Source organism: Anabrus simplex, chromosome 1 (assembly GCF_040414725.1).
Source record: "Anabrus simplex isolate iqAnaSimp1 chromosome 1, ASM4041472v1, whole genome shotgun sequence".
Lineage (NCBI taxonomy): Eukaryota > Metazoa > Arthropoda > Insecta > Orthoptera > Tettigoniidae > Anabrus > Anabrus simplex.
The window spans coordinates 1,698,828,187-1,698,854,716 of record NC_090265.1 but is presented as its reverse complement, the minus strand read 5'-3'; the positions used below and the strand labels follow the sequence as shown (position 1 = coordinate 1,698,854,716).

General features: G+C 35.6%; 1 protein-coding gene across 1 annotated transcript in view; it reads right to left on the bottom strand.

The window, feature by feature from the left end:
• Window positions 1–26,530, bottom strand: part of LOC136863856 (serine-protein kinase ATM) — a 570,640-nt gene that overhangs the window by 114,259 nt on the left and 429,851 nt on the right. The window contains exons 31-34 of the mRNA XM_068226546.1: window positions 25,772–25,912; window positions 15,732–15,978; window positions 13,725–13,975; window positions 4,246–4,399 (exon numbers count right to left, since the gene is read on the bottom strand). Of these exons, the coding sequence (XP_068082647.1) occupies window positions 4,246–4,399; window positions 13,725–13,975; window positions 15,732–15,978; window positions 25,772–25,912 (793 nt within the window). The remainder of the gene's footprint in view (window positions 1–4,245; window positions 4,400–13,724; window positions 13,976–15,731; window positions 15,979–25,771; window positions 25,913–26,530) is intronic.

The window sequence follows — 26,530 nt, the reverse complement described above, 5'->3', positions numbered from 1 at the left end:
CTACATAAATGTGATGGTCTAAATAATGGTCAGGAGATAAATATGAAAAAGACCAAACTAATGGTAATTGATCAACTAGCTCAAATTCAACTTACAGGATGTTTGAAGGACTTGGAGGTAGGCAGATTCTTTATAATATACCCGAGTTTACTTCACTGATATGAAAAAAACTGGAAAAGGGGATTAAAAGACATTGTTCTAGGTACACTTTTAGTTGTTAGTGGTTTAATGTCACACTAACACATTCAAGAATTTTGGCAATGCAAAGATGGGAAAGGGTTAAGATGATAATTTAATGTTATTTGCTTGCATTCGGGAGATAGTGGGTTCGAACCGCACTGTCAGCAGCTCTGAAGATGGTTTTCCGTGGTTTCCCATTTTCACACCAAGCAAATATTGCGACTGTACCTTAATTAAGACCATGGCCGCTACCTTCCGACTCATTGCCCTTTGCTATCCCATTGTCGCCATAAGATCTATCTGTGTCGGTGCAACATAAAGCAGATTGAAAAAAATCCCACTGTCGGTACCCTTGAAGATCGTTTTATCCTAATCTTGCCGGGCTGAATGGCTCAGATGGTTGAGGTGCTGCCCCTCTGACCCCAAATTGGCAGGTTTGATCCTGGCTCAGTCCAGTGGTATTTGAAGGTGCTCAAATACATCAGCCCTGTGTCAGTGGATTTACTGGCGCGTAAAAAAACTTCTGCGGGACTAAATTCCAGCTCCTTGTCATCTCCGAAAACTGCAAAATATAAATGGTGGAGTGATGAAATGTTATAGATAAAATAATGTACTGATCAATGACAAATCAAATTTTCAGATTTTACATCAGTTACAATTAGACTGTAAGAATAGTATCACACGACTTTTTACAATGATTAAAATATGCCCTTGTTTAGTAAATACTCTAAAATTACACATTAAAAGTATAAAATGCCGGTTGAAAGCAAAGTCCAGCTACTTCTATTGAGTTCTAAATTTCAAGGGCATCTTCAGGTAGAGAACTGAATGTTGAACATTGGCGCAGAGGGTGTCTGTCTTGCTTAACCCTCCGCCGGGTTAAGCCACAGGGTGTGTGGAGGGGATGAGCGCCATTTTCTTGTTAGCCCACCTATTCCTCCAGTGGAATGTCTGCTGTCGTGTGTTGAAGGTGTGATTGTTGCAGCTCCATTTGGCGCCACACTAGAAACACATTTCCTTTCCAATACACCACTGGTGCACTGAGTGCGCCGCGCGCCTGATCATGTAAGTAAAACTATCCAAGTATCTTTGTTACTTTTTTGTCTTTATGTTTATTTCTATCATTGATAAATTGTGTGGCAATACTCTTTGATTCATATTTAATATTTCTATCTATTTAGCACGGCCTATTTGCATACATAAAGCTCTAAACCTTGTCAATCAAACACATTTGAAATTCTTGCCGTTTCAATGCACTTATTATAAATCTGTTCTCCTTTTCATTATGTAGATGAAAACACGTTTGAGCTCTGTAACCTTCAACTCGGTGGTGAATATCATACTTGTAGTAGTAATTTTTACAGGTCGGTGCCGATTGATGACGAGGCTAACAGCGAAATTCTAAACAACTTGCAAGATGATCACCTAGTTGATGCAAAGAAGACAGTGACAGTGAATTTTTTGATGCAGAGAATGAAGTTCAATTTAATGACCACCAAACCGACTCAGAACAGAGTTGTGACGATAACGATGATGATGTTGGTGAGGCTGTATCAAGTTTATATTTTGTAGGAAAAGATGAGGAAACGAAATGGAGGAAACCTGATTTCTCTACTGCATGCAAGACTAAACGCAAAAACATTTTGAAGAAGAAATTGCCCGTGCCAGTTCAAAGGTACAGAGATATAAAAAAGGAAATTGAAGCGTTTTTACTCTTCATAGATTCTAATATGATAGATGAAATTGTTAGGTGTACTAACTTATTCATAACTGGTCATCGGGATGAAATTCAGTACTCATGACAGAGAGACGCATAGGGCACAACGATATGTGAAATGATGGCCGTCTTTGGTGTCTTGTACTTACTAGGCATGAAGAAACTAAGCCACACTAATGTTGACGAACTTTGGACCGCAGATGGGACTGGAATTCAAATTCTCCGTGCTTGCTTGAGTGCAAAGAGATTTCTCTTTATTCTTTGCTGTATTCGGTTTGATGACAAGGAGACCAGAGCTGAGAGACTGAAAACCGACAAGCTTGCTCCTATCAGGTATATGCTTGACAGGTTTACTAATAACTGTAAAACAAACTACTGGTTGAGTGAGTACGTTACTGTAGATGAGAAACTGGAACCGTTTAAAGGACGATGTGGATTCATACAGTACATTCCGAATAAACCGGCAAAATACAGTTCGAAGATCTTTGCACTGTGTGATGCTAAAACCTTTTACACCTGCAACATAGAAGTATACTGTGGCAAGCAGCCAGGTGGCCCTTTCTCTATTAAAAAATACGCCATCTGCAATTGTCCACAGATTAGTGGACCCAATCAAAGGTACTAACTGAAACTTGACTATGGCCAACTGGTATACAAGTGTGCCTTTAGCAAAGGAGTTACTTGAAAAGGGCATAACTAGTATTGGAACTCTTAGAAAGAATTACCAGCTGAATTCCTGTCCCAAAAATGTAGAGAGGTAGGATCATCAGTATTCGGCTACCAAAATGATTTGACTCTAGTATCACAAGTTACTAAAAAGAACAAAGTTGTAATATTACTCTCTACCATGCATGACACAGACACAATCGACGAAGCCTCAAGTAAGTCGCATATCATTCCACTAAAGGGGGAGTGGATACCGTGGATCAGATGTGTGCGTCATACACAGTGAAAAGTATCACGAAATGATGGCCTTTGGCGATCTTTTATGCTTTGATGAATATGGCTGGTATAAATTCTCAAACTGTTTTTCAGTTCAATGAGAGCAACCCTAAAGACAGGAGGAGGATTTACCTCAGGAATCTAGCTCTTCAACTGATGAAAGAGCAACTGAGTGTCCGTGCAATGATGCCAAGCATACCTATAAAGACATTTCTCATTAGATACCGTGCAGAAGTTGTGGAGGAACCTGTGCAATATACCCAGAAAAAACGAGGCAGATGTCAAGCTGTGGACGAGCAAAGAATGTCAGAATGTGCAGGAAGTTTGTTTGCAAGAAGCATGCTAAGATTAACTATCTCTGTGAAAGTTGTGTTGTCGTGAGTAACGATATCTAAAGACTAAAACGTTGTCTCGGTAACATGTTATTAATTCTGTAAATAATACGATGGCCGAGTTACCATAACACTGTATCAGCAAATAAATAAAAATAGAGTTTTTAAATTCCAATATATGAATAAACTATTTAAGAACGTCCCTAAATAAAAATATTCAAGTATAAGTAAACAAGAAACCAATTCTCATGTTACAAGAGAAGGCGCGCCCGGCGGAGGGTTAAGGTCCAATATTTCTGATACAGAAATTAAATGTAGATAAAACCACACGACATTCTTATAATATAATGGATTCTTGCTGTGGTATGAGGAAAATTCCCAATCCAAGTTGCAACTAGAGTAATGTTGCACTCTACCGGTTAGGTCGTTCACATTGCGCATAAGGTTCTATTGGTTCCAAGTTACCAAAATCCAAGCAGCCACGAACATGTTAATGAACACAGTGGAGTTCTGTGGGGCACCGTTAATACAGTGCGACTTATGAAAGAAAGAAACTAGAATTGGACTAGTAAAATGAGATCATTCATTAGGAAAAATTTACGGCACACAACACTGTTTCTATTAGGTGCACAGAAAAATGATGTGGATGGATTAAGGGGTTGTAGGAATTAAGACTAGGATTGTCTCCGTGTTTCCATTATATGAAGGTATGAAGTAGGCAAGTTTTAAGAGGCCCTGAGTGCTGTATGACTTGGTGTGAAGTCTGCTACTTTTTTCTTTTTACTACTTGCTTTATGTTACACCGAGACAAGACAGGTCCTTATAGAGACGATGGGATAGAAAAGAGCTAGGAGTGGGAAGGAAGTGGCCGTGACCTTAATTAAGGTACAGCCCCAGCATTTGCCTGGTATAAAAATGGGAAACCTCAGAAAACCATCTTCAGCGTTCGAAACCACTACCTCCCAAACGCAAGCTCACAGCTGCGCACCCTAACAGCACAGCTAACTTGCTCAGTTTACTAGAACTACAAAGAAATAATATGGTACAACACAAGGTTAAGAGGCAATAGCTTACTCTTTAGCGATGCTGCTGCTGATGTCCGATAATTGTTGAAATGCTGATGAAAGAAGTATTGAATATGTCGCCAAACAGTAGCATTGCAGTTGTCACTACCATTCTTTAAAACAAGTGTCACCAACAAAGGAAGAATATTTTCTGAGAATGAAACCTGTAAACAAAATAAAAAAAAATTATCAGCTTTGGATTTTCAAATAAATTCAGATGAAGGTACAAAACTCACCTGGATTTAAAATCCAAGATGTCCTAAGTGTAACTCACATAAACTTATCTTATCACATACTGTACAACTTTCATATGGTAATTTAATTTGATTTTTTATTTTATGTGTCAGCAATTAGCAATGTACAAGAAGGATAAAAATCACACACATCAGATGAATTTTATGATAAGTGAGTTTCAGAAGATAACCTAAAATGAGAAATGAAGATACACAAAAGAGATGATATGGAAAAATTGAATGATAAAATGAAAAAAATATTTGGAGGTGATGTGGATATATTAAAACTACAGCTGTCAATTGATTAAACATTTTGACCAGTCAACCGAATGACTTTAATTAATTAATCAAATTTTAATCGGTTTCACACACTGTAACATCGAGAAAAACACCTGGCATAAAACGTTTTTGTAATTCGATATGCTATAATGAAGACATACTTTAAATTGTAATTGTATTGATGACAAGCAAGTAATAAAAACATTTAAAAAGCTGTTAAGTTAATATTTTAAATTTATTTCAACACTGGTAATTTAATGGTACAAAAGTTTGAAACGATGAAGTTGACAATTACTTAGTCACACCTCTTTGCTCCAGGACTTCAGACATGTCAGTACATTTGACATGTTCAGAACTAACAACCTCCCTTCACTTAGTAACAATATTTAGAGCATCACTGAACACTCTCTCAAAAGGAACTGAAGTAGCTGAAATGCAAAGTAATTTTTTTTGCTAGGCATGCGAGATGTGGAAGTTGGACTGAATGTATTTTCCACAATTGCACAGTTGCCTGACTACGTTTTGTCACTATCAACAGTGACTGTGTTTATACTCAAATATAATACAGTAGCCTATCCGGTATTTCCTTTCTAATAGCTTGTTAAAGCAATGGTCATAACCCTCATTTTAGAGGAAAGTAATTAATGACGTATTATTGCTTTTATCTTTCTGAAAGAAAGATATGGGCATCAGCTTACTTTAATGATCTGCCAATCATATAGTAGCTGAGGCTTGCACACCAAATGACAAATAATAATACTCTACACAGGTTTTGTGCCATGCAAAACAGTTGTTTTTTTTTTTTTTTTCACCACACTGTAATTTTAATCAGTTCGATTAATCAGTTAAAGCATATTAAGTAAAATTATTTCAAGATCGGTTAATCAGATTTTTAGATGAATTGGTTAATCGGTACAATTAATCAATTAAATCAACAGCGCTAATTAAAACAGATGAACGAATAATAATGTTATCGGTTTAACGTTCCACTAACTACCAGTTTTCAGAGATAGTAGGGAGATGGGATTTTGTCCTGCAGCAGTTCCTTAATATGCCAGTAAATCTGGCACATTTGAGGACCTTCAATTACACTATCAAAGGGTAGGAAGGGTCCACCCACCTATTCAATACCATTAGAATGAATATTGTCTTATAAAACTAGGACTAGTTTCGACCCCATATATATTGGGTCATCTTCAGTCATGCTCCAGTTGGAAGACATAAGCAAACAAACCAAACCAAACCAAACCCCATGGCTCCACAGCCCTTGAAGGACCTTGGCCTACCAAGCGACCGCTGCTCAGCCCGTAGGCCTGCAGATTACGAGGTGTCGTGGGGTCAGCACGACGAATCCTCTCGGCCGTTATTCTTGGCTTTCTAAACCGGGGCCGCTATCTCACCGTCAGATAGCTCCTCAATTCTAATCACGTAGGCTGAGTGGACCTCGAACCAGCCCTCAGGTCCAGGTAAAAATCCCTGACCTGGCCGGGAATCGAACCCGGGACCTCCGGGTAAGAGGCAGGCACGCTACCCCTACACCACGGGGCCGGCATTACATAAGCAAACATATAACCAATAATAATATAAACATTCCAGTATGACACAATTTACAGTCTTAATTTAAAACATTGATGAGATCCAAAAAACATATCCAAACTTGAAACTAAAGGACACATCAAAACTGCTGTGGTTGATGCTGAACTACTTTGTCATTCCTACAGCAGCCAATGTTCTTGAACTGATCTGGAAGTTGGTATCCTTATCTGTATAGACCAGCAACTTGATTTGATAATTTATGTTTTTCATTAGCAATATGGGTAATTACATGTAATAAATATCATTTTTGGTCGGTATTATGATATTTGATTGAAATAATAACATTAAGTTATTTATTAAACCACCTAATCAATACAAAATCGTCTTGGATGATTTACATAAATTTGTTAACTAATAGTGGTACATGTTTCGCCTTCCCTGAAGGCATCATCAGCCATAGTCTTAACCTTAAATTAAAAATAAGCATCTAAATAACATGTAATATTGAAATGAATTTTAAAATCTTGAAGAGATTTGAAGTAAAATAACATTAAAAATAACAATGATGGTTTAAAAATACAATGTGATGAGATATAATAGTGGAAGTATTAACAAAATTAACATTAGAAGGCTGCTAAAATAAGTGCAATGGATAAAACAACAGATTGTTATACAACAAGTAGTAAGATTGCATAAAATAAAGTTGATAGTCTGGCGGTTATAATTAGACGATGGCAAAAAATCGTATATAATCAAAGTAAAGAAGAGAGAATAAAAGTCAAAGTTAGTCGAGAGATCCGAAGTTAATCAATATCTTGAAAATAAAAGACGAAAGTCAGAGGCATATGGTGAAGTTGTAGAACACGTTGAGGATATGAAATTGTAGAATAGAAGTTGAAGAACAGTTTCAAATAGGATCTCTATGGACCATCTCAAAATTTGAAGTAATGCTCAAACGTTGTAAATTGTGAGTTTGTAGATATTCTAGTTGAAAAAGCATATAATAGTGGAATCTGTAAAAGGAAGCAAGAAACGTAGAGTTAATTGTGTGAAAAGATATTTGAAAATATTGAAGTAGAATCGTGTGCACTTACCATTTGACGGTGACAAAGATAGCTTGTAACGTTATGAGTTAGAAGTACTTGCAACAGTAGACTTCTTGCTATGTGTGTTATAGCTGAAGATTTGTGCTGGAGGGGGATCTGTTTGCGTTGACGTAACTATTGGAGGGGGGCTGCTATTGGTGGGAGGGAAGGGAGAGAGTGTATTACTGCGCGTGTTGTATCGATGTAAGGCTATTGGAGGGAGCGATGTTACGGTGGGTGTGGCTATGGGTTTATTGGTTGTATTTGAATTAGAGGTACTAGCAGCGGGGGGAAGGGAGGGGGGTATATTAGCTGTAGGGGAGGTGGGAACACTAAATGATGTGAGGTTGAAGATTTTTAAGAATATGTTGGTGAGGGGAGTTGATTCTCGTAATAAAATAAGAATATGTTCATACAAGGGGCTTTTTTTTTATCAATAGTGTCATTTAGGTTCTTATCTTTATTAAAATGTTGGTCAAGGAAAATAAATAAGTTTTCATATTCTGTCATGAGTTTACTTTTATCGACTCTTTTTAGGATATGGAGGTCTTGTTCTATTGTGGTGAATTTATGATTAACTTCGGATCTCTCGACTAACTTTGACTTTTATTCTCTCTTCTGTACTTTGATTATATACGATTTTTCGCCATCGTCTAATTATAACTGCCAGACTATCAACTTTATTTTTATGCAAACTTACTACTTGTTGTATAACAATCTGTTGTTTTATCCAGTGCACTTATTTTAGCAGCCTTCTAATGTTAATTTTGTTAATACTTCCACTATTATATCTCATCACATTGTATTTTTAAACCATCATTGTTATTTTTAATGTTATTTTACTTCAAATCTCTTCAAGATTTTAAAATTCATTTCATTATTACATGTTATTTAGATGCTTATTTTTAATTTAAGGTTAAGACTATGGCTGATGATGCCTTCAGGGAAGGCGAAACATGTACCACTATTAGTTAACAAATTTATGTAAATCATCCAAGACGATTTTGTATTGATTAGGTGGTCTAATAAATAACTTAATGTTATTATTTCAATCAAATATCATCAATACGGACCAAAAATGATATTTATTACATGTAATGTCAACGCCAACCAGGCAACAGTAAGACCTATCAAGTACTTGAACCTAAAAACTAAAATAGGCAAGATTTCTAGAGATATCAAGTTTCTTAAAGATTGCTTGAAATTAGAGTTGGTACCTAAATTTCTCAAATCTTTACAAAGAAAAAGTCATCCCTATTCAAAATCTAATGCCACTCAGAAGAAAGTAAACAACATATGGTTGAAAAATGAAATTAAACTATTATACAAAATGAAATCTCTACTAAATTTACAATTATATAGGACTCATTTGACCATCTCTCAGAAATTACCCCCACTTGAATGGAGCTCATTTTTAAGGTACACTGACCTTAAACTATCTCACGTATTAGACAAGAAACAGAAAACCCTAAACCATAAATTACTATGTCTTCAAGAAAACAAATGTAAAACTCCTGACGAAAATACAAACAACAACGTGTCCCCTTCCCATTTGACTAACATTCCCACTACAATCAACCTATCTAATGCAACCTTCTCTAACCAAGAATTAAATCTATTAGATAAAGGCATCAAACATAATTGGCCTAATCACAAAAAAGCAGAAGACATCATCACTACCATCGCTGAAACCAAAACTAATATCGATAAACAAATCCCAAATGATAAACAGAATGACGTACGTTATGAAGTAAAAAAGAAACTCCCAACTTTAATTAATGAAATAACATCTAATAATAACCACAACGTCTCGAAACAAATTCTAAACCTGAAATCCAAAATCCATAACAACAATGTAGTAATTACAAAAGCAGATAAGGGCAACACCATAGTAATAATGAACAAACAAGATTACATCAATAAAACTGAAACCTTTTTTCAGACAATACCTATACCTTAATTAACAAAGATCCAACAAACAAAATACAGTGTAACATAAAGAACCTTCTTAAAAATTCTAACTTCATTTTAAATGATCAAGATGATCAGAAATTAACTGTAATGAACCCAAAATTACCTAGTCAGATCACTGCCCAAAATTCATAAAAAGGATGTCCCCATTCGGCCTATAATTAATAGTATTAATAGTCCTACCTATAAAACCTCTCAATTCCTACACAAATTCCTGAAAAAACACTTCAAATTTCACAACTCCAACCTCATAAAGAACTCGATCAAACTTTGTAATTCCCTAAATAAGTTCAGTCTACAACCAAACCACGTTTTATGTTCTTTTGACATCACCAACATGTATACTAATATCCCTATCAACAATACTATTAACATCATTAAAAACAATCTGTTGAAACATAGCACATTGAGTAAAATCGAAATTGATGAATGGTTAAAATTACTTAATTTCGTTTTAGACAACAACTATTTTACCTTCAATAAGAAAATTTACAAACAAGAAGGTCTAGCGATGGGAGACCCGTTATCTGGAATACTAGCCGATATATACTTAGATAATCTCGAACATAGTAAGATTATTAATAACATCAACGGACTCTGTCTTTGGCATCGCTATGTTGATGATACCATAGCTATCATTGATAAACAAATCAACAACAGCAATAACATACTATCATTTCTCAACAACTTAGATAATAATATTAAATTCACTAAAGGAGATGAGTTCAATAACTCTTTGAACTTCTTAGATATCAAAATCACACGAGCATTGAACAAATTCGACTTCCAAATATACAGAAAACCCACCTTTTCTCCAACAACCATAAAAAATGATTCTTTACATCCCAACTCACATAAAAAAGCCACTTATCACAGTTTAATATATAGAGCATTAAAGATCCCTATGTCCTCTATTAATTTAAAGAAAGAATTACTATTCATTAAAGAAATAGCTAAATTCAATGGATTTAACACAAGTATGATTGATAAAATCATTAATAAAACCAAACTGAAACTAGCTACAAATTTAACTCCATTGAAACCCATCAAACCAAAATATGCTAAATTCACGTTCACTAACCATAGCATTTATCCGATAACCAATTCATTAATGAAGCACGAAATAAAAATAGCCTACACAACAAAAAACACTAATCGTAATTTATTCTTCAATCACAACTATATTAACATCACAGACAATAGTTATTCTGGATCAGGAATATACAGATTGAAATGCTCTACATGTAATTTTTCTTATGTTGGCCAAACTGGCCGCAGCTTCTCCACCAGATACGCCGAGCATTACAATGCCCAAAGACACAACAAATTCTCCGCAATGGCCAACCACATGAGGGACATAGGGCATAAATTCACCACAATAGAACAAGACCTCCATATCCTAAAAAGAGTCGATAAAAGTAAACTCATGACAGAATATGAAAACTTATTTATTTTCCTCGACCAACATTTGAATAAAGATAAGAACCTAAATGACACTATTGATAAAAAAAAAGCCCCTTGTATGAACATATTCTTATTTTATTACGAGAATCAACTCCCCTCACCAACATATTCTTAAAAATCTTCAACCTCACATCATTTAGTGTTCCCACCTCCCCTACAGCTAATATACCCCCCTCCCTTCCCCCCGCTGCTAGTACCTCTAATTCAAATACAACCAATAAACCCATAGCCACACCCACCGTAACATCGCCCCCTCCAATAGCCTTACACCGATACAACACGCGCAGTAATACACTCTCTCCCTTCCCTCCCACCAATAGCAGCCCCCCTCCAATAGTTACGTCAACGCAAACAGATCCCCCTCCAGCACAAACCTTCAGCTATAACACACGTAGCAAGAAGTCTACTGTTGCAAATACTTCTAACTCATAACGTTACAAGCTATCTTTGTCACCGTCAAATGGTAAGTGCACACGATTCTACTTCAATATTTTCAAATATCTTTTCACACAATTAACTCTACGTTTCTTGCTTCCTTTTACAGATTCCACTATTATATGCTTTTTCAACTAGAATATCTACAAACTCACAATTTACAACGTTTGAGCATTACTTCAAATTTTGAGATGGTCCATAGAGATCCTATTTGAAACTGTTCTTCAACTTCTATTCTACAATTTCATATCCTCAACGTGTTCTACAACTTCACCATATGCCTCTGACTTCCGTCTTTTATCTTCAAGATCATGATTAACTTCGGATCTCTCGACTAACTTTGACTTTTATTCTCTCTTCTTTACTTTGATTATATACGATTTTTTGCCATCGTCTAATTATAACCGCCAGACTATCAACTTTATTTTTATGCAATCTTACTACTTGTTGTATAACAATCTGTTGTTTTATCCATTGCACTTATTTTAGCAGCCTTCTAATGTTAATTTTGTTAATACTTCCACTATTATATCTCATCACATTGTATTTTTAAACCATCATTGTTATTTTTAATGTTATTTTACTTCAAATCTCTTCAAGATTTTAAAATTCATTTCATTATTACATGTTATTTAGACGCTTATTTTTAATTTAAGGTTAAGACTATGGCTGATGATGCCTTCAGGGAAGGCGAAACATGTACCACTATTAGTTAACAAATTTATGTAAATCATCCAAGACGATTTTGTATTGATTAGGTGGTCTAATAAATAACTTAATGTTATTATTTCAATCAAATATGGGTAATGACATACGTAGCTTTAGGGGAACATTTGTGATTTGAATAGGTATTCCTTTTAATCAGATGTAGTGATCTATTGTTTAATTTGTTTTGAAATTAATGTTCCTATGTTCTTCGTAAGTTGCGTGTACTTGGTATGGATACCACCGGTGGTATATATATGTGCTTATGTCTTCCAATTGGAGTGTGGCTGAAGATGACCCAATATATATGGGGTCGAAACTAATCCCAGTTTTAAAAGACAATACACATTCTAACTGTATTGTAACACTCAACCAAAATTGTCTTTTAAGCAGTATTGTTAGAACACTAAAACTGAAATATCTTCACACAAGATATCTAATAGGAAGGACATGGGGGCTTGTTCTTGTTCTAAAATCAAACTCCACCTACATTTAGAACAAAGTGCAGTTAAGAAAGGCAACACACAATGGGTCCTCAAGAAGAACATGAAAAAAGCCAACTTTATAGCAAGCTAAATATACTGAATGCAAAACACTTGTATGTTACTTGAATGAAGAATGGGAATCAAGAGATCTTCATAAGAATCAAGCAGGCATGAAGATTGAACTGAAAATTTGAATGGTCAGAGACACGTTTCCAACACTGACTGGAAGCCTTTGAAACATGGGTCTATTGGCAAATGTTATGAATCTTGTTAACAGGAAGAGTAAGAAATTCCAAGGTGTGATGATGATCACAAATCTTCAAAGAAGAAGAATATACAGTTCTAAAATAATAAAATCACCAATACATAGTTATTTTGCATCAAAAAATAGAAATTCAAATATTTCGGACGTGAAATGAGGAACAATAAACACAGGCTCTTACAAGCTCTTACAACTAGTGATGAAAGGTAAGATAGAGGGTGGACACAGATCTGGCCAAAGAGCAACTTCCTGGATGATGAACCTCAGGGACTGGCACAGCATGAGTACAGTTTCAATTTTCTACGTGCAACCTCGAAAACAGATTGCTATGCTGATTGCAAACCTTCAATGAAGAAGAGGAAGATATACAGTTCTAAGATTAAAAATCAACAGTGCAAAATTTTGGACTGACTGTGATGACTCATACACCAAAATATGTTGATTTAACTGATGTAGTTTTATATGAAATGTTAATAAATTTCTGTAATACTATCCAGAGACAAAGTTCAAATAATAATGTTATTTTGCTCTATGTTCCACTAACTACTGTTACGGTTTTTGGAGATGCAGAGGTGCCGGAATTCAGTCGCGCCAGAGTTGTTTTATGTGCCAGTAAATCTACCGACACAAGGCTGACGTATCTGAGCAATTTCGAATAATACCGGACTGAACCAGGATCAAACCTGCCAAGCTGGGGTCTGAAGGCCAGCGCCTGAACCATCTGTGCCCCCCAACCCAGCAGACAAAGTTAATTTTCAAATCTAAATATATGAAAACATACAATGCAAATTTCCAGTTGAAAAACCCAAATTCAATTTCTGACTTCTCTTATTTATAATAAATAATGAGGTGGGACGAGATATGGATGATGGGAGGGAGTGCTTTCTTTTCATGCAGGTGTTTATATTTCCTGTCTCCATTTTCAGGATCATACAATGATGTCAAAGCATAGTTTTCCAGCTGACATAAAGATGATATATAACGATATCACTATTATCTGGAAATAGAGGGGAAAAAAAAAATTATAATCTTACCTTTACTTTACACATTGAAATTAAATTTGGTAGGAAGCAGTTGTCTTTCGGGAATGTTTCAAGAATGGAGCACACCAGCTTTGTGATCCAAGATTCATGGGAACAGTCATACTCTGGGCACCAAAGTTCTGGGCAATCAACTTGCATTTTGAACAGTTTCTCATCAATCCCTGCACTAGAATTTTGCTTTGACTTCTTAGTGCTAAGAAAGGGCACTAGATATTCTTGATTAGGCTTAGAAAGGCTGGTTTCTACAGGAAAGAAAATAAGAATATTAATTTAACTTTATTGTATTCATCAGAACACATTTCATATTAGGACAAGAGATGAGCATGTAGTACATGTGTGATAAAAAATGAAGGGATGTGCAGTGCACATGCATGCAAAATTAGAATGACAATAGACACAAAATACTGAGACATTTTATCAAGCAGAAGTTATCATTGTAACAACATTAACATCATACTCTCTTCTCTTTCTCACACACTCCTCTCACTCCACTGTTCTCCGCCTGATGCTCTGATAGCTTATGGTATAGATGGAGTATACATATGCATAGAGCATATATGTGGTGTAAACAGAGGAGGGACATGTACATAGCCTCCTCCCCACCCCTCTTATGCCCCTGATGGTTAGGACTACTGCTAGTGACTTGTTATATTCTAGTTTACCGGAAAGCATTGCTAGTGACAGGATTAGGTAGGATTAGGTTACAGTTTGGTTAGGTCACCCAGTGACCGTAATACTATTACGAGTAAAACACTGCCTGTTTAATTGATCTAATTTAATGTAGGATGACTCAGTGATTATATTTTAAATTGGATGATAACAGTTCCCTAATTAGTGGCTATTTACAAAGCCTTCCACTGTCACAGCATGTTTCCAACTGGAACGAAAACCCTTCCATAATCTTGATTATCAGCTCGCCTTTCACTTCACTTTGCATGATCAGGCACTCCACTCAGCAGCTTCATGCACACAGATTCGAACGCACAGTCTGTTGGCAATCATGACACCAACATTTCATGGCTCAACACCAGAGAAGTCCATCACGAAGAAATCATTTCACTACTCGGGAAGAAAATAACACAGCACCACCAAACAACAGCGACCACACTTAAACATTACTCTTCATGGTACTCCTCCAATACGCTCGGTGAAGACAACCAGAACGAGCATAGCTACTGCTCACTCACCCCAATAACAACCACTGCTGTACAGCTCCATAATGTTAACGACAATACTACAACGGTACTGACTGACAGTGTTAACTAGCACTCTTCTCCAACAGTCCACCATGATGACACTCACTCTGGTGAAACAGTCACCATCTGCAACAACTCCGACAACAACCAGCACTACTGCTGTCCAACTCCAACTCCTTTGTTCACAAATGAACTCCTTTTTATATCTCTGCTGATGAAGTATTGGAACCTTCACAATGCAGCCAGAGAAGGAACGTTCTCGTTTCACGTTCCAGAAGGCCCACAGGGAAAATGGATGAAAGCACAACACAACGAGAGGCTGGCTGTGATGTCCCCAGCCTGACTCACTCATCCCTTCCAGGAAATACTGAAGATCCTTCCAGAAGTCATTAATTTATGGGTCTACATATTGGAACATGGACATTTTCAGTGAGATTTTTGCCATTTTTTAGTGGTATTCTTTATTTTCTTGTACTGCACTGCCTCTACTTCATCTTAAAAAAAAAAAAATTTTGTTTTACTTCCTGATACAGAAGAATGAACCAATAGATTGAAGATATACAGCCAGCTTTGACAGGTGGGATATATTCACCAGCCTGGAGAGAGAGAGAGAGAGAGATAGAGAGAGAGATATGGATAGGGCATATTGATTATTTATGTTTTTGAGTTCCTCTATGTCCAGGAGCTCTGGATTCAAACCACCTCAGGAAATTATGTCATTAACTCAAAGTTGTTACAACAACAATTACCCATCAGGCTTTAACGAATTCAAAGCTGTACTGAGTTTTATTTTAAGTCTTACCTATGGCTGTCTGACCTTCTTTTGAGGCCAATACTACATACAGTGCTTTGCTAGCAGCTTCAACCACTTTGATGTCCTCATCTACTAGGTAGTTAGTGAGCAGTCTCAACACATGTCCAGCAAACACCAGCAAGTCCACAGGTGTATCATTCTCAGGAAGGCCTCGTTTGCTTTCAGGCCGTAATACAGTAGTAGTGAGATCAGCAGGGCCTAACTCACCAAGGCAACGAGCTGCTTCTTGCCGCATCTGCATAAATCATGAGAAACTTCTGATAACCTGATTCCATTATTACTCTATATACACGGGTAAATCAGCAAATATGTCACAAATTGATGCAGAAAAGCTGAAAATAAGAGCAGAAGGGATTAGCTGTCTGAGATATGTTGATGACAAAACATTATATTCTTCCTCAGAAAAGAAAATGTTAAATTTATTGAATCAAAATGAAGACACCAGTAACAAAATGGGGCTAAAAATAAATTGAGATAAAATTAAAATAATAATTGACAGACAAAACATCAATCAAACTACAAGAAACATGAGCAACTTGCAGGCTGTCACATAATATACCTGGGACCAAGCCTGTACCTAGGATTTTTTATTTTTTTAAGTGTAAAGGTAAATTCATAGCAGTCTGGTGGGCAGTGCATGTTTTAACACACAAATGCAGTGCCACACAAAGATTTCTGTCATTTGTTTACAAATGGAGGTTGCAATATATTTCACTGTAAGTTTTAAAAAAGTTTAGAGATTTGACTCATTTTTTTAAAACCTTCTAGAGTCTTGGTAACTTGAAAATATTTCTATATGTTTATTGAAATTGATTACTTTAATTTTGAAAGTACTGTATGCCATCTGAGTGTCATATTCAATAGTTTGTTCCTGTGTATATGTATTATACATGAATTTCATTTATTTACAACTTACATTATAGAGTAATGACAGTGTTTAAACACTGCATAAAACTTCTTTTGATTCTTCTTCTTACAAACAGAACTACTTGAGATCATGCTTGTTCACTGGGCTTGGATCTTTGCCCAGAATTATCACATCTTCTTGTAGTGCAACTCTGTTCTATCCTCTGAAATAGGGGGTACAACTCTTTCATAGGTTTTTCTTGAAAAACAAGGACTTTCTTCATGATCTGTCTCACAGCATGTCTGCTTTGTAAGTCTGTTGGCCCTAGTTCTTTTAGTCCTTGTCAATCTCCCTCAGCACTGTGGTAGACTTTCTTGTTTTGCCAGAAGGTGAATATACGGTTGGTCAGTCTGTTGGGGGATCATCTTGCTGCATGATCATAGAAAACTACCATTGATTTCCTAGCATAGTCAGAGAGTCTCTCTCTCTCACGGAGCAGAGCTCTGATTCTGATGTCTCCAGTATTCCCCATCTTCCAATATTGGGCCTCAGATCTTTGTAAGAAATCTCTCTCTCACTCCCTGACTTTCAGTTTCACAATCAAACCTTTTCTGTTTAGTGACAGATATTCCATGGCATACAGGGCTTCCAGGCGGATGCCTGTTGTGTTTCAACTTCAGATTATGTGATTGGCATAGCTTTATGGATATGTTTTGAGTAACTCAACAGACAGTTCCAGTTTATTAACTCCGTTGTTCATATCATTTTATAATATTTTTAATTTTGCAAAGTTTCTTATAGTCAATATATCTTTTATTCAGTACTATTAAAGTATTTATTTACACTGTTTACGCTCACATTGGAGCACCAGAATCAAACCTTATACAACAAAGTCTTCAAAGAATAAGTTCAGCTTGTAACACTTGACAACTTTTTCCTTTCCCAAAACTTCATTCTAGATGATCTTACAGCCCGTTCTTCAGCAGATATAACATACTGCTTACGCTGCAATATTTTTAGTAATAGTCTTGTATACTTGTTATTTAGAATCTGTTTTTCTTCTCCATTTTCAATTTTATCTTTAGTAATTTTCAATTCATCTAAATCCATTTGTATTTCTTTAAACCATGTGTTTTTTGTTTTACTACTCCAAAAGAAATCAAAAAGATGCTTCAGGAGTCTAGTATTTGGTAAGTAAGCAGTGAATGAAATGTCGTATGGCTTTTAGTGCCGGGATATCCCAGGACGGGTTCGGCTCGCCAGGTCCCGTAGGCGACCTGCACGTCGTGATGAGGATGAAATGGTGATGAAGACAAGACACACACCCAGCCCCCGTGCCATTGGAATTAACCAATAAAGGTTAAAATCCCCGACCAGGCCGGGAATGGAACCCGGTACCCTCTGAACCGAAGGCCAGTACGCTGACCGTCCAGCCAACGAGTATGTGTCCAAAGAATGCAATCCTCCGTTTTCGCATCGTGTCAATGATCGATTCACTTTCCTTGTAAAGTACTGAATTTGGCAAAAGTCTCCAATGGCCATCAATCTAGTGTTTTTTATTAATAATTGTCCGAAGTATTCTTCTATCAACTTTCTGCAGTTTGTCTGTTGTTGATTGGGTATTCAGTTTAAATAATGTTTCACTTGCATATGTTGCTTCTGGCTTAACGATGGAGTAATAATGTATAAGTAAATTTTAATAAAACTTGCAGGTGTGTTTGTAATGTTAGAATAAATAACTCATGAGATCACAATCAAACTATACCGAGCAGAATGCAATCGGAACACAGGTGTGTTCGAACCCCACCGTCGGCTGTCCTGAGAATAGATTTCTGTGGTTTCCCATATTCACTTCCAGGCAAGTACTGAGACAGTTCCTATTCATAGGCCACAGCCGATTCCTTCCACTTCCTCACCCAATTTTATTCGCCATCACCTTCATTAGTTCTCAACTAAGGTTGGCGTCAGAAAGGGCATCTGGCCGTAAAATCATGCCGTATAATTTAATCTCACTTCATCTCCGTAGTTAGTCCCATATCAGGAAACAGGACTTATAGGTACACATACATCATGATCATACTATCACTATTCACAATTAACAAGTAAACAACCATCTGTCAGAATGATGAGATAGTGAGACTTGAGTTGCCCAAATACGACTTTACATTGACTAACATTGCCACATTTATCCATTTTGTTTACTGCAAATATGACCTTTTAGATGGGAAAAATAAAAAATACTAAAATGAGTATACTGTACTAGGAAAAATATGACCAATATCCATTCGGTTTTTGCACAAATTTCTGTAGCTCTGAATCTGTGCTACATCTGTTAGGTTTCCTCCGGCTAGCGGTTCTCTTTTTTTTAAGATATGAACTTCATTAATGTTTCCGTATTGAACTGAGATCAACGATAAGATATCTATTAGGTTCAACCTTTTCAATACTAATTAGGTACGTGTTTATGTTACAAATACCTTTTATTCAACAGTGGGACCGGTTTTGACATATATACTGTTATCATCAGCCATAAAATGAATCACAATATATAAGCAAAGACATAATCTGTAAGGGTATTACAAGTGCATTTACTCTAAGGAAAATTAGAAATGATGAAATATTTTAGTGATCACCATGACCTGATTAAAAATACTTTATTTTAAGTTTAAAAGCATGAATGTGCAAAAACTGTTCGGAACAAAGTCTAGTAGGAAGCAAAGCAAAGAAAGGAATTCTCTGTACAGGCCTTGAAGGTGAAAGTATCCATAACCTCGGCACTTGGTGAAGCAGACTGGTTAGCTCTACATCCAGTTGCCTTTGCGCCCAAGAATTAACCTGGTACTCAATTTTTTATGTAGGCTCAAAGCCACGTACACTTCCAGAAGTGGAAATCTCGTTTCTTAAACTTTCGACTTCTTGACGGAGAATCGAACCCATGTCTTTCTGGGTGAAACGAGTACACCCTGAAATCTAGCAGGACACTGTTAAGTGTGACATAAAGAAATGGAATATTTTGTTTACAAACACTATAGAACATGTTTTAAGCCTGCCTCACTAGCTGAACTGTCAGTGTAGTGGACATTGCTTCATAGAGTCCCAAGTTTAATTTTTGGCTGGGCTGGCGATTTTAATCATGTTTGGTTAATTCCTCCATCTCAAAGACTGAGTATTTGTGATCGCTGTAATTCAAGTCACTCACATACAGCATATCACACTACTAACAACCATACAAACAAGCAATAGTGAATACATCTCTCCATATAGGATTGGTATCACGAAGAGCATGCTATCCTGTCTGTACGGTGCTTCAATTAGCAAACTTTTACAACCCAAAACAGGTGCTAAGTATACGACATCTAATTTTGATATGGCTGAATAAAGCATTCCTAACGAAATCATCATACCAAATCTCAATCATATCAGAGACTTACAGATGAAAGGGTTTGCTTGTTAGCAGCTGCATTTAAACAACCTGAAATATCCTTACCTTTGCCAGGATTAAACCTGCTATCTTGAGAATATCTCGAGAAGTTACTGAATGGTATGCATGGAGTCTTGGGTAAGGGGTACAAGATGAAAATAAATAAGTCGAAAACAAAAGTAATGGAGTAGGGCAGGTGTTGCAAGAAATATTAGATTAGGAAATTAAGTCTTAACTGAAGTAGATGAATATTGTTATTTGGGTAATAAAATAACTGACGATGGCAGAAGTAACGAGGACATAATATGCATACTAGCACAAGCACGGAAGAGCTTCCTTAAGAAAATAAATTTGCTCACTTCGAATATTGATATAGGAATCAGAAATATGTTTCTGAAGACTTTTGTCTGGAGCATAGCATTGTATGGAAATGAAACATGGACAATAACTAGCTCAGAAAGAAAGAGAATAGAAGCTTTTGAAATGTGGTGTTACAGAAGAATGCTGAAGTGAGATGGACAGATCGAATCACAAATGAAGAGATACTGAATCAAATTGTGAGAGGAGATCGATTTGGCTAAATTTACAAACCATTATTCTCGTCATTATTCCACATTGAAAAATAGCTAATCACAGAGTTTACACAAGGAGTAATTTTAATACCACCTATTCAATACAATTTATTCCACTATTGTGTGGTCAAATACACATAGAAATTACTAGAATTTTAAAGGTACATGTTTTGCCCACTATTTATTGGGAATCATCAGCATCGTTCAATCTTAAAACATATACTGGTCTGAGGAATCTTAACAATTTACATAAAACGTATTGATGAATACTTACAGGTGTTGATACTGTGGTTGCATAATGATAACAGCACGAAAAAATATTGAATAAAATAGATACATATAATAAAATCACTTTGAAAAATTAAAACGTTCATCTAAAAATAATTGTCACACATTGTTTTTTAAAAATAATCCATGTCTGACAATGAAATGGATCTTTTTGATAAAAAGCTTGAACAATATACTGTATATCATGCCTGGAGAACTGATTATCAAAACCACGGCTTCACAGGACAAGAACAATACAGTTAAAAGATATAGTATTTGATGAGGTTGAAGTCTACGATTTTTATCCAACATTGCAAGATGTCTTAATCTATACTGCCTCCAATTCGACTACGTATTTTCATCCTAATTTTTAATATTAGACTTCAACCTCATCAAATACTATATCTTTTAACTATATTGATCTTAATAATAATATAAGAGAATTTATTGGATTCCAACCTATTCAATACATTACAGGATGTTAACATTTTTAGTTAAACATCGTTAAAATGGAGACATGTTTCGCCCTCCATGTGGGGCATCATCAGTCATATCAAAGCACCTCAAAATTAAACCAGACGTCTGGTTGGAAATTGTGAACATAATATGTAAGAAAGAATACATTTAAAAAAACACGTACAAAGTCCTATCCTAAACGAAATAACAATAGACTAGTTACACATAGCAAACTCATGGAGCTCATACCAAAGACACATTGCACGTAAATTGCAGAACATATTAGACAATAAACAAAAAACCTTAGACCACAAGTTGACATGTCTATTAGAAGAGAAACCTAAATCCATCAACCAAAACAAAAATAGAGAAACTTTCACCCCCTCATGGAAAAACACTCCAACCACCATCAATTTATCTAACACCACATTTTCGGATAATGAAATCAATTTCTTTGACCAAGGCCTAAAATATAATTGGCCTAGTCCAAATAAAGCCGAGGACATAATTACCGCAATAGCCGAAGTTGAATCCAACATAAATAAACAAATTCCCTTCGACAGACAAAATGACATGAGATATGAGATAAAAAAGAAATTACCCACCCTTGTAAAAGAAGTTTCCGACATCAATAATTTCACCGTTCTCAAACAAACCCACGAATTAAGAAAAAAGGTAGACACCAATAATGTTATAGTAACGAAAGCCGACAAAGGCAATGCCGTAGTCCTAATGAATAAACACGACTACATCCAAAAAACGGAGGATTTCTTTTCCGATAATTCTTACTCAATAATTTCAAAAGATCCTATCTTAAAAACTCAGCGTAATTTAAAAACACTCCTAAAAAATTCACCTTTTTTATTTAATGAACACGAACATCAAAAGCTCATCAACATGAATCCCAAATTACCCACCGTCAGATCACTGCCAAAAATACATAAAAATGACGTTCCCATTCGACCCATCATGAATAGCCAAAATAGCCTAACGTACAAAACTTCTCAGTTCCTCCAAAAATTCCTTAAGAAACACTTCACATTTCACAATAAACACCCTGTTAAAAACTCAAGAGAATTATGCGAAACTTTAAATAAATTTAATTTGCAGCCTAACCACATAATGTGCTCATTTGACATTACCAATATGTTCTCGAACATTCCCGCTAAAAAAACTATCGAAATCATACGAACTAATCTTCCTAAACACAGCACCTTAAGTCAGTTAGAAATAGAAGAATGCTTACAATTACTAACTTTCGTCCTTCATAACAATTATTTTACGTTCAATAATAAGATATACAAACAAGAAGGTCTAGCCATGGGTGATCCCATTTCGGGAATACTCTCCGAAATTTACAAGGACAACCTCGAAAATAGTAAAATAACAAACAGCATTAATGGTTTGTGTCTTTGGCTACGCTATGTCGATGACACACTAGCAATAATAGACAAAAGCTGCAACAATAGTGAAGACATACTAACTTACTTAAACAGCCTTGATAATTGCATCAAGTTTACTAAAGAAGATGAGGACAATAATTTCATCAATTTTTTAGACATTACAATCACCAGGACCTTAAGCAATTTCGATTTCCAGATTCACAGAAAACCTTCATTCACTCCCACAACTATAAAACAAAATTCTCTTCACCCACAATCGCACAAACAAGCCTCATTTTACAGTTTAGTGTACAGAGCGTTAAAAATTCCCATGTCAACCGTCAATTTAAAAAAAGAAATAAGTACCATAAAAGAAATAGCTGTTTTCAATGGATACAATCCCTCAATCATACAGAAAATAATCAATAAAGTGAAATTGAAATTGGCCACTAACCTCTCCCCAATAAAAATTAATAAGCCTAAATATGCATCATTCACCTACATTAACCCCATTATACATCAAATCGCTACCCCTTTAAAAAAACATGATATTAGGGTAGCCTATAAGACCCATAATTCTAATCAAAAGCTATTTTTCAACCACAATAAGATAAACTCGGAGAACAATAAATTTTCGGGCTCTGGCATTTATAGACTGAAATGTGCTGAATGTAACAGTTCATATATCGGTCAAACTGGTAGAAGCTTTGCAATTAGATATGCAGAACATTTCAATGCCCAAAAGCACAATGAACACTCAGCCATGAGCATCCATATGAAAGACACCGGACATAGCTTTACCACAATCGAACAGGATCTCCAAATTTTAAAAAGACTAGATAAAGGCAGGCTCATGACCGAGTTCGAAAATTTATACATTTTTTTTGGACCAAAAATATAATAAGAATAAAAATTTAAATGATCCAATAGACAACCGAAGCCCTCTTTACGAACAATTAATATTTTCACTCAATAGTTTAAATCTGAAAGACAAAAGACTTGTTAACGTCCTCAAAACAAGCTCTCCAAGCACCCCCACTATGCCGCTCAACTCATCACGCCCCTATACTCCCTCCAATACACACAACTCCTCCCCAAGCGCCAATCACATACCCACAGCCCCGCCTTCTCAAATCCACTCCCCTCCTCTACGACGTCACACGTACAACACGAGGAGCAGGACATCAGCGACAGCCAGTGCTCCACTAACCTCCTAACAATTAGGTAACAGCTCAACAGCTTTCAAGGTAAGTTTTAACTTTCACATCTTTCATTTCTCAATGATTTCCCCTTTTTTTCTCTTTTTCCGTCATTTCACTTAACTAATTAAGACAAATCCTCCATTTTCAGATTTCCCTCACATGTAGGACAGCTCAAACACCGAATGCACTGCACAACATTTTCGACCGTCGCCCATTCAACCAACAACTGACTTTCCCACACTTCAACAACAAAATATATGCAAACGTTTAGTCAACTAGGAAGAACCTAATGATGTTTTTAACTATCTTCATTTGAAGGCGGTGTTGTTTTAACTCTGTCTTAGCACAGCCTCATTTTATAATCAACAAAAGCTGTTCACTTGCACTGTGCACTCCATTCAAATAGAGAGTGACCAACGGAGTTGATTACCTCATGAATCCTAGGGCGAATTATTTTGGTTGGAGCCAAATTACAAATAGACAAATTGGAATGTTTTACCTCATCAATTTTAACAATTATAAATAAGTGTACAGTAATTATAAATTGTGTTTTATTTTTGCCAACATTTGTATATACTACGTAGAACTACCATCGAACTCAATATCATATAGACTTTGATTACTTTCATTTTTATACTGTGCATATGATGGCCTCATTTTAATATTAAGAAACCACTAGCGTATTTTACTATGTGTAACTAGTCTATTGTTATTTCGTTTAGGATAGGACTTTGTATGTGTTTTTTTTTTTAAATGTATTCTTTCTTACATATTATGTTCACAATTTCCAACCAGACGTCTGGTTTAATTTTGAGGTGCTTTGATATGACTGATGATGCCCCACATGGAGGGCGAAACATGTCTCCATTTTAATGATGTTTAACTAAAAATGTTAACATCCTGTAATGTATTGAATAGGTTGGAATCCAATAAATTCTCTTATATTATTATTGAGATTTTTTCAATAAGGAAAATAAAATGATTTTCATTACTTGTAATATATTGATCTTGTCCTGTGAAGCCTTGGTTTTGATAATCTGTTCTCCAGGCATGATGTACGGTATATTGTTCAAGCTTTTTATCAAGATCCATTTCAGTGTCAGACAGATTATTTAAAAAAAAAAAAAACAATGTGTGACAATTACTTTTAGACGAACGTTTTAATTTTTCAAAGTGATTTTAGTATATGTATCTATTTTATTCAATATTTTTTGTCCTGTAATCATTATGCAACCACAGTATCAACACCTGTAAGTGTGTATCAATACGTTTTATGTAAATTGTTAAGATTCCTCAGACCAGGTGTGTGTTTTAAGATTGAACGAGGCTGATGATGCCCAATAAATAGTGGGTGAAAAATGTACCTTTAAAATTCTGGTAATTTCTATGTGTATCTGACCACACAATAGTGGAATAAATTGTATTGAATAGGTGGTATTAAAATTACTCCTTGTGTAAACTTTGTGATTGGCTAAATTTGACGAAGAGATAGAATGGTAGAACACATCTTAAGACACCCAGGACTTGTTCAGTTGGTTTTGAGGGAACTGTAGGCGGTAAGAATGGTAGGGGTAGACCAAGATATAAGTATGACAAGCAGATAAGAGCAGATATAGGATGCAGTAGTTACACAAAATTGAAAATGTTAGCACAGGATAGGCTGGCATGGAGAGCTGCATCAAACCAGTCTCTGGACTGAGGACTCAAACAACATCTTCTTGGGAATTTAAGGCAAATAACTAACAAACCAAAGGATGACTAAATAATAGGCGAATTGTGTAATTAGAGGGGAGGGAGAACTATTATAGTACAAGACACCAAGAAAAGATAACAATATACACCAAGATACTTCTGAGGTAAACTATAATGAACAATACTTACCCCAGGATCTGAATGTGATGCAAGCTCAACTAAGGTACAAATGAGTTGATGTAAAATGCTATTAGCACAATCTTCAGAGAAACCTCGAATACTTTTTAGGTCATTGTACATAATCTTCAATTCTTTTTTTCTCTGGGACAGCTGAAAAAAAAAAAAAAAAAAAAAAAAAGCAAGAGGAACATGAGATTAAAATTCACGTGAGATCTGAAATGTACACACTGAGATACATTTATCAACATGATAAACTTCATCCTTATATAAAATGATGGAAAAAAAAATATATATATAACATTGAAATATAATTGCAATTCATTTACAAATAACAATAAAAAAAGAACTACACAGGAATTATGGCTATCATGTACTAAATGTATTACTTATATATTTAGTTAAATGTGTTTGAAACAGTTTATAAACTTCTGTATTAATCTTCCTTTTAATGTAATAACATTATTTGTCAAATATTCCTTCAATTGCTGTTTATTTTAAGAGGCACCAGTTTATTGTCCTTTCATCCAGAATTTACAGATCTATGTAAATTTGATCCTCGAACTTGGATTAAACATTCATAAAAACTAAATTCAACATGGAGATTAGCATAAAAAAGACAGACGTAATGGTATATGATCGCCAGCAAATGGATGCTAATATAAAAATGTTAGGCTTCCAACAACGAAAAAGTTATCCAAGGAAGTGAAAATAATATTCCTAAAATGCCATGTCTAGAGTGTTACCCTAGAATGTTGGCTAAAGTGAAAA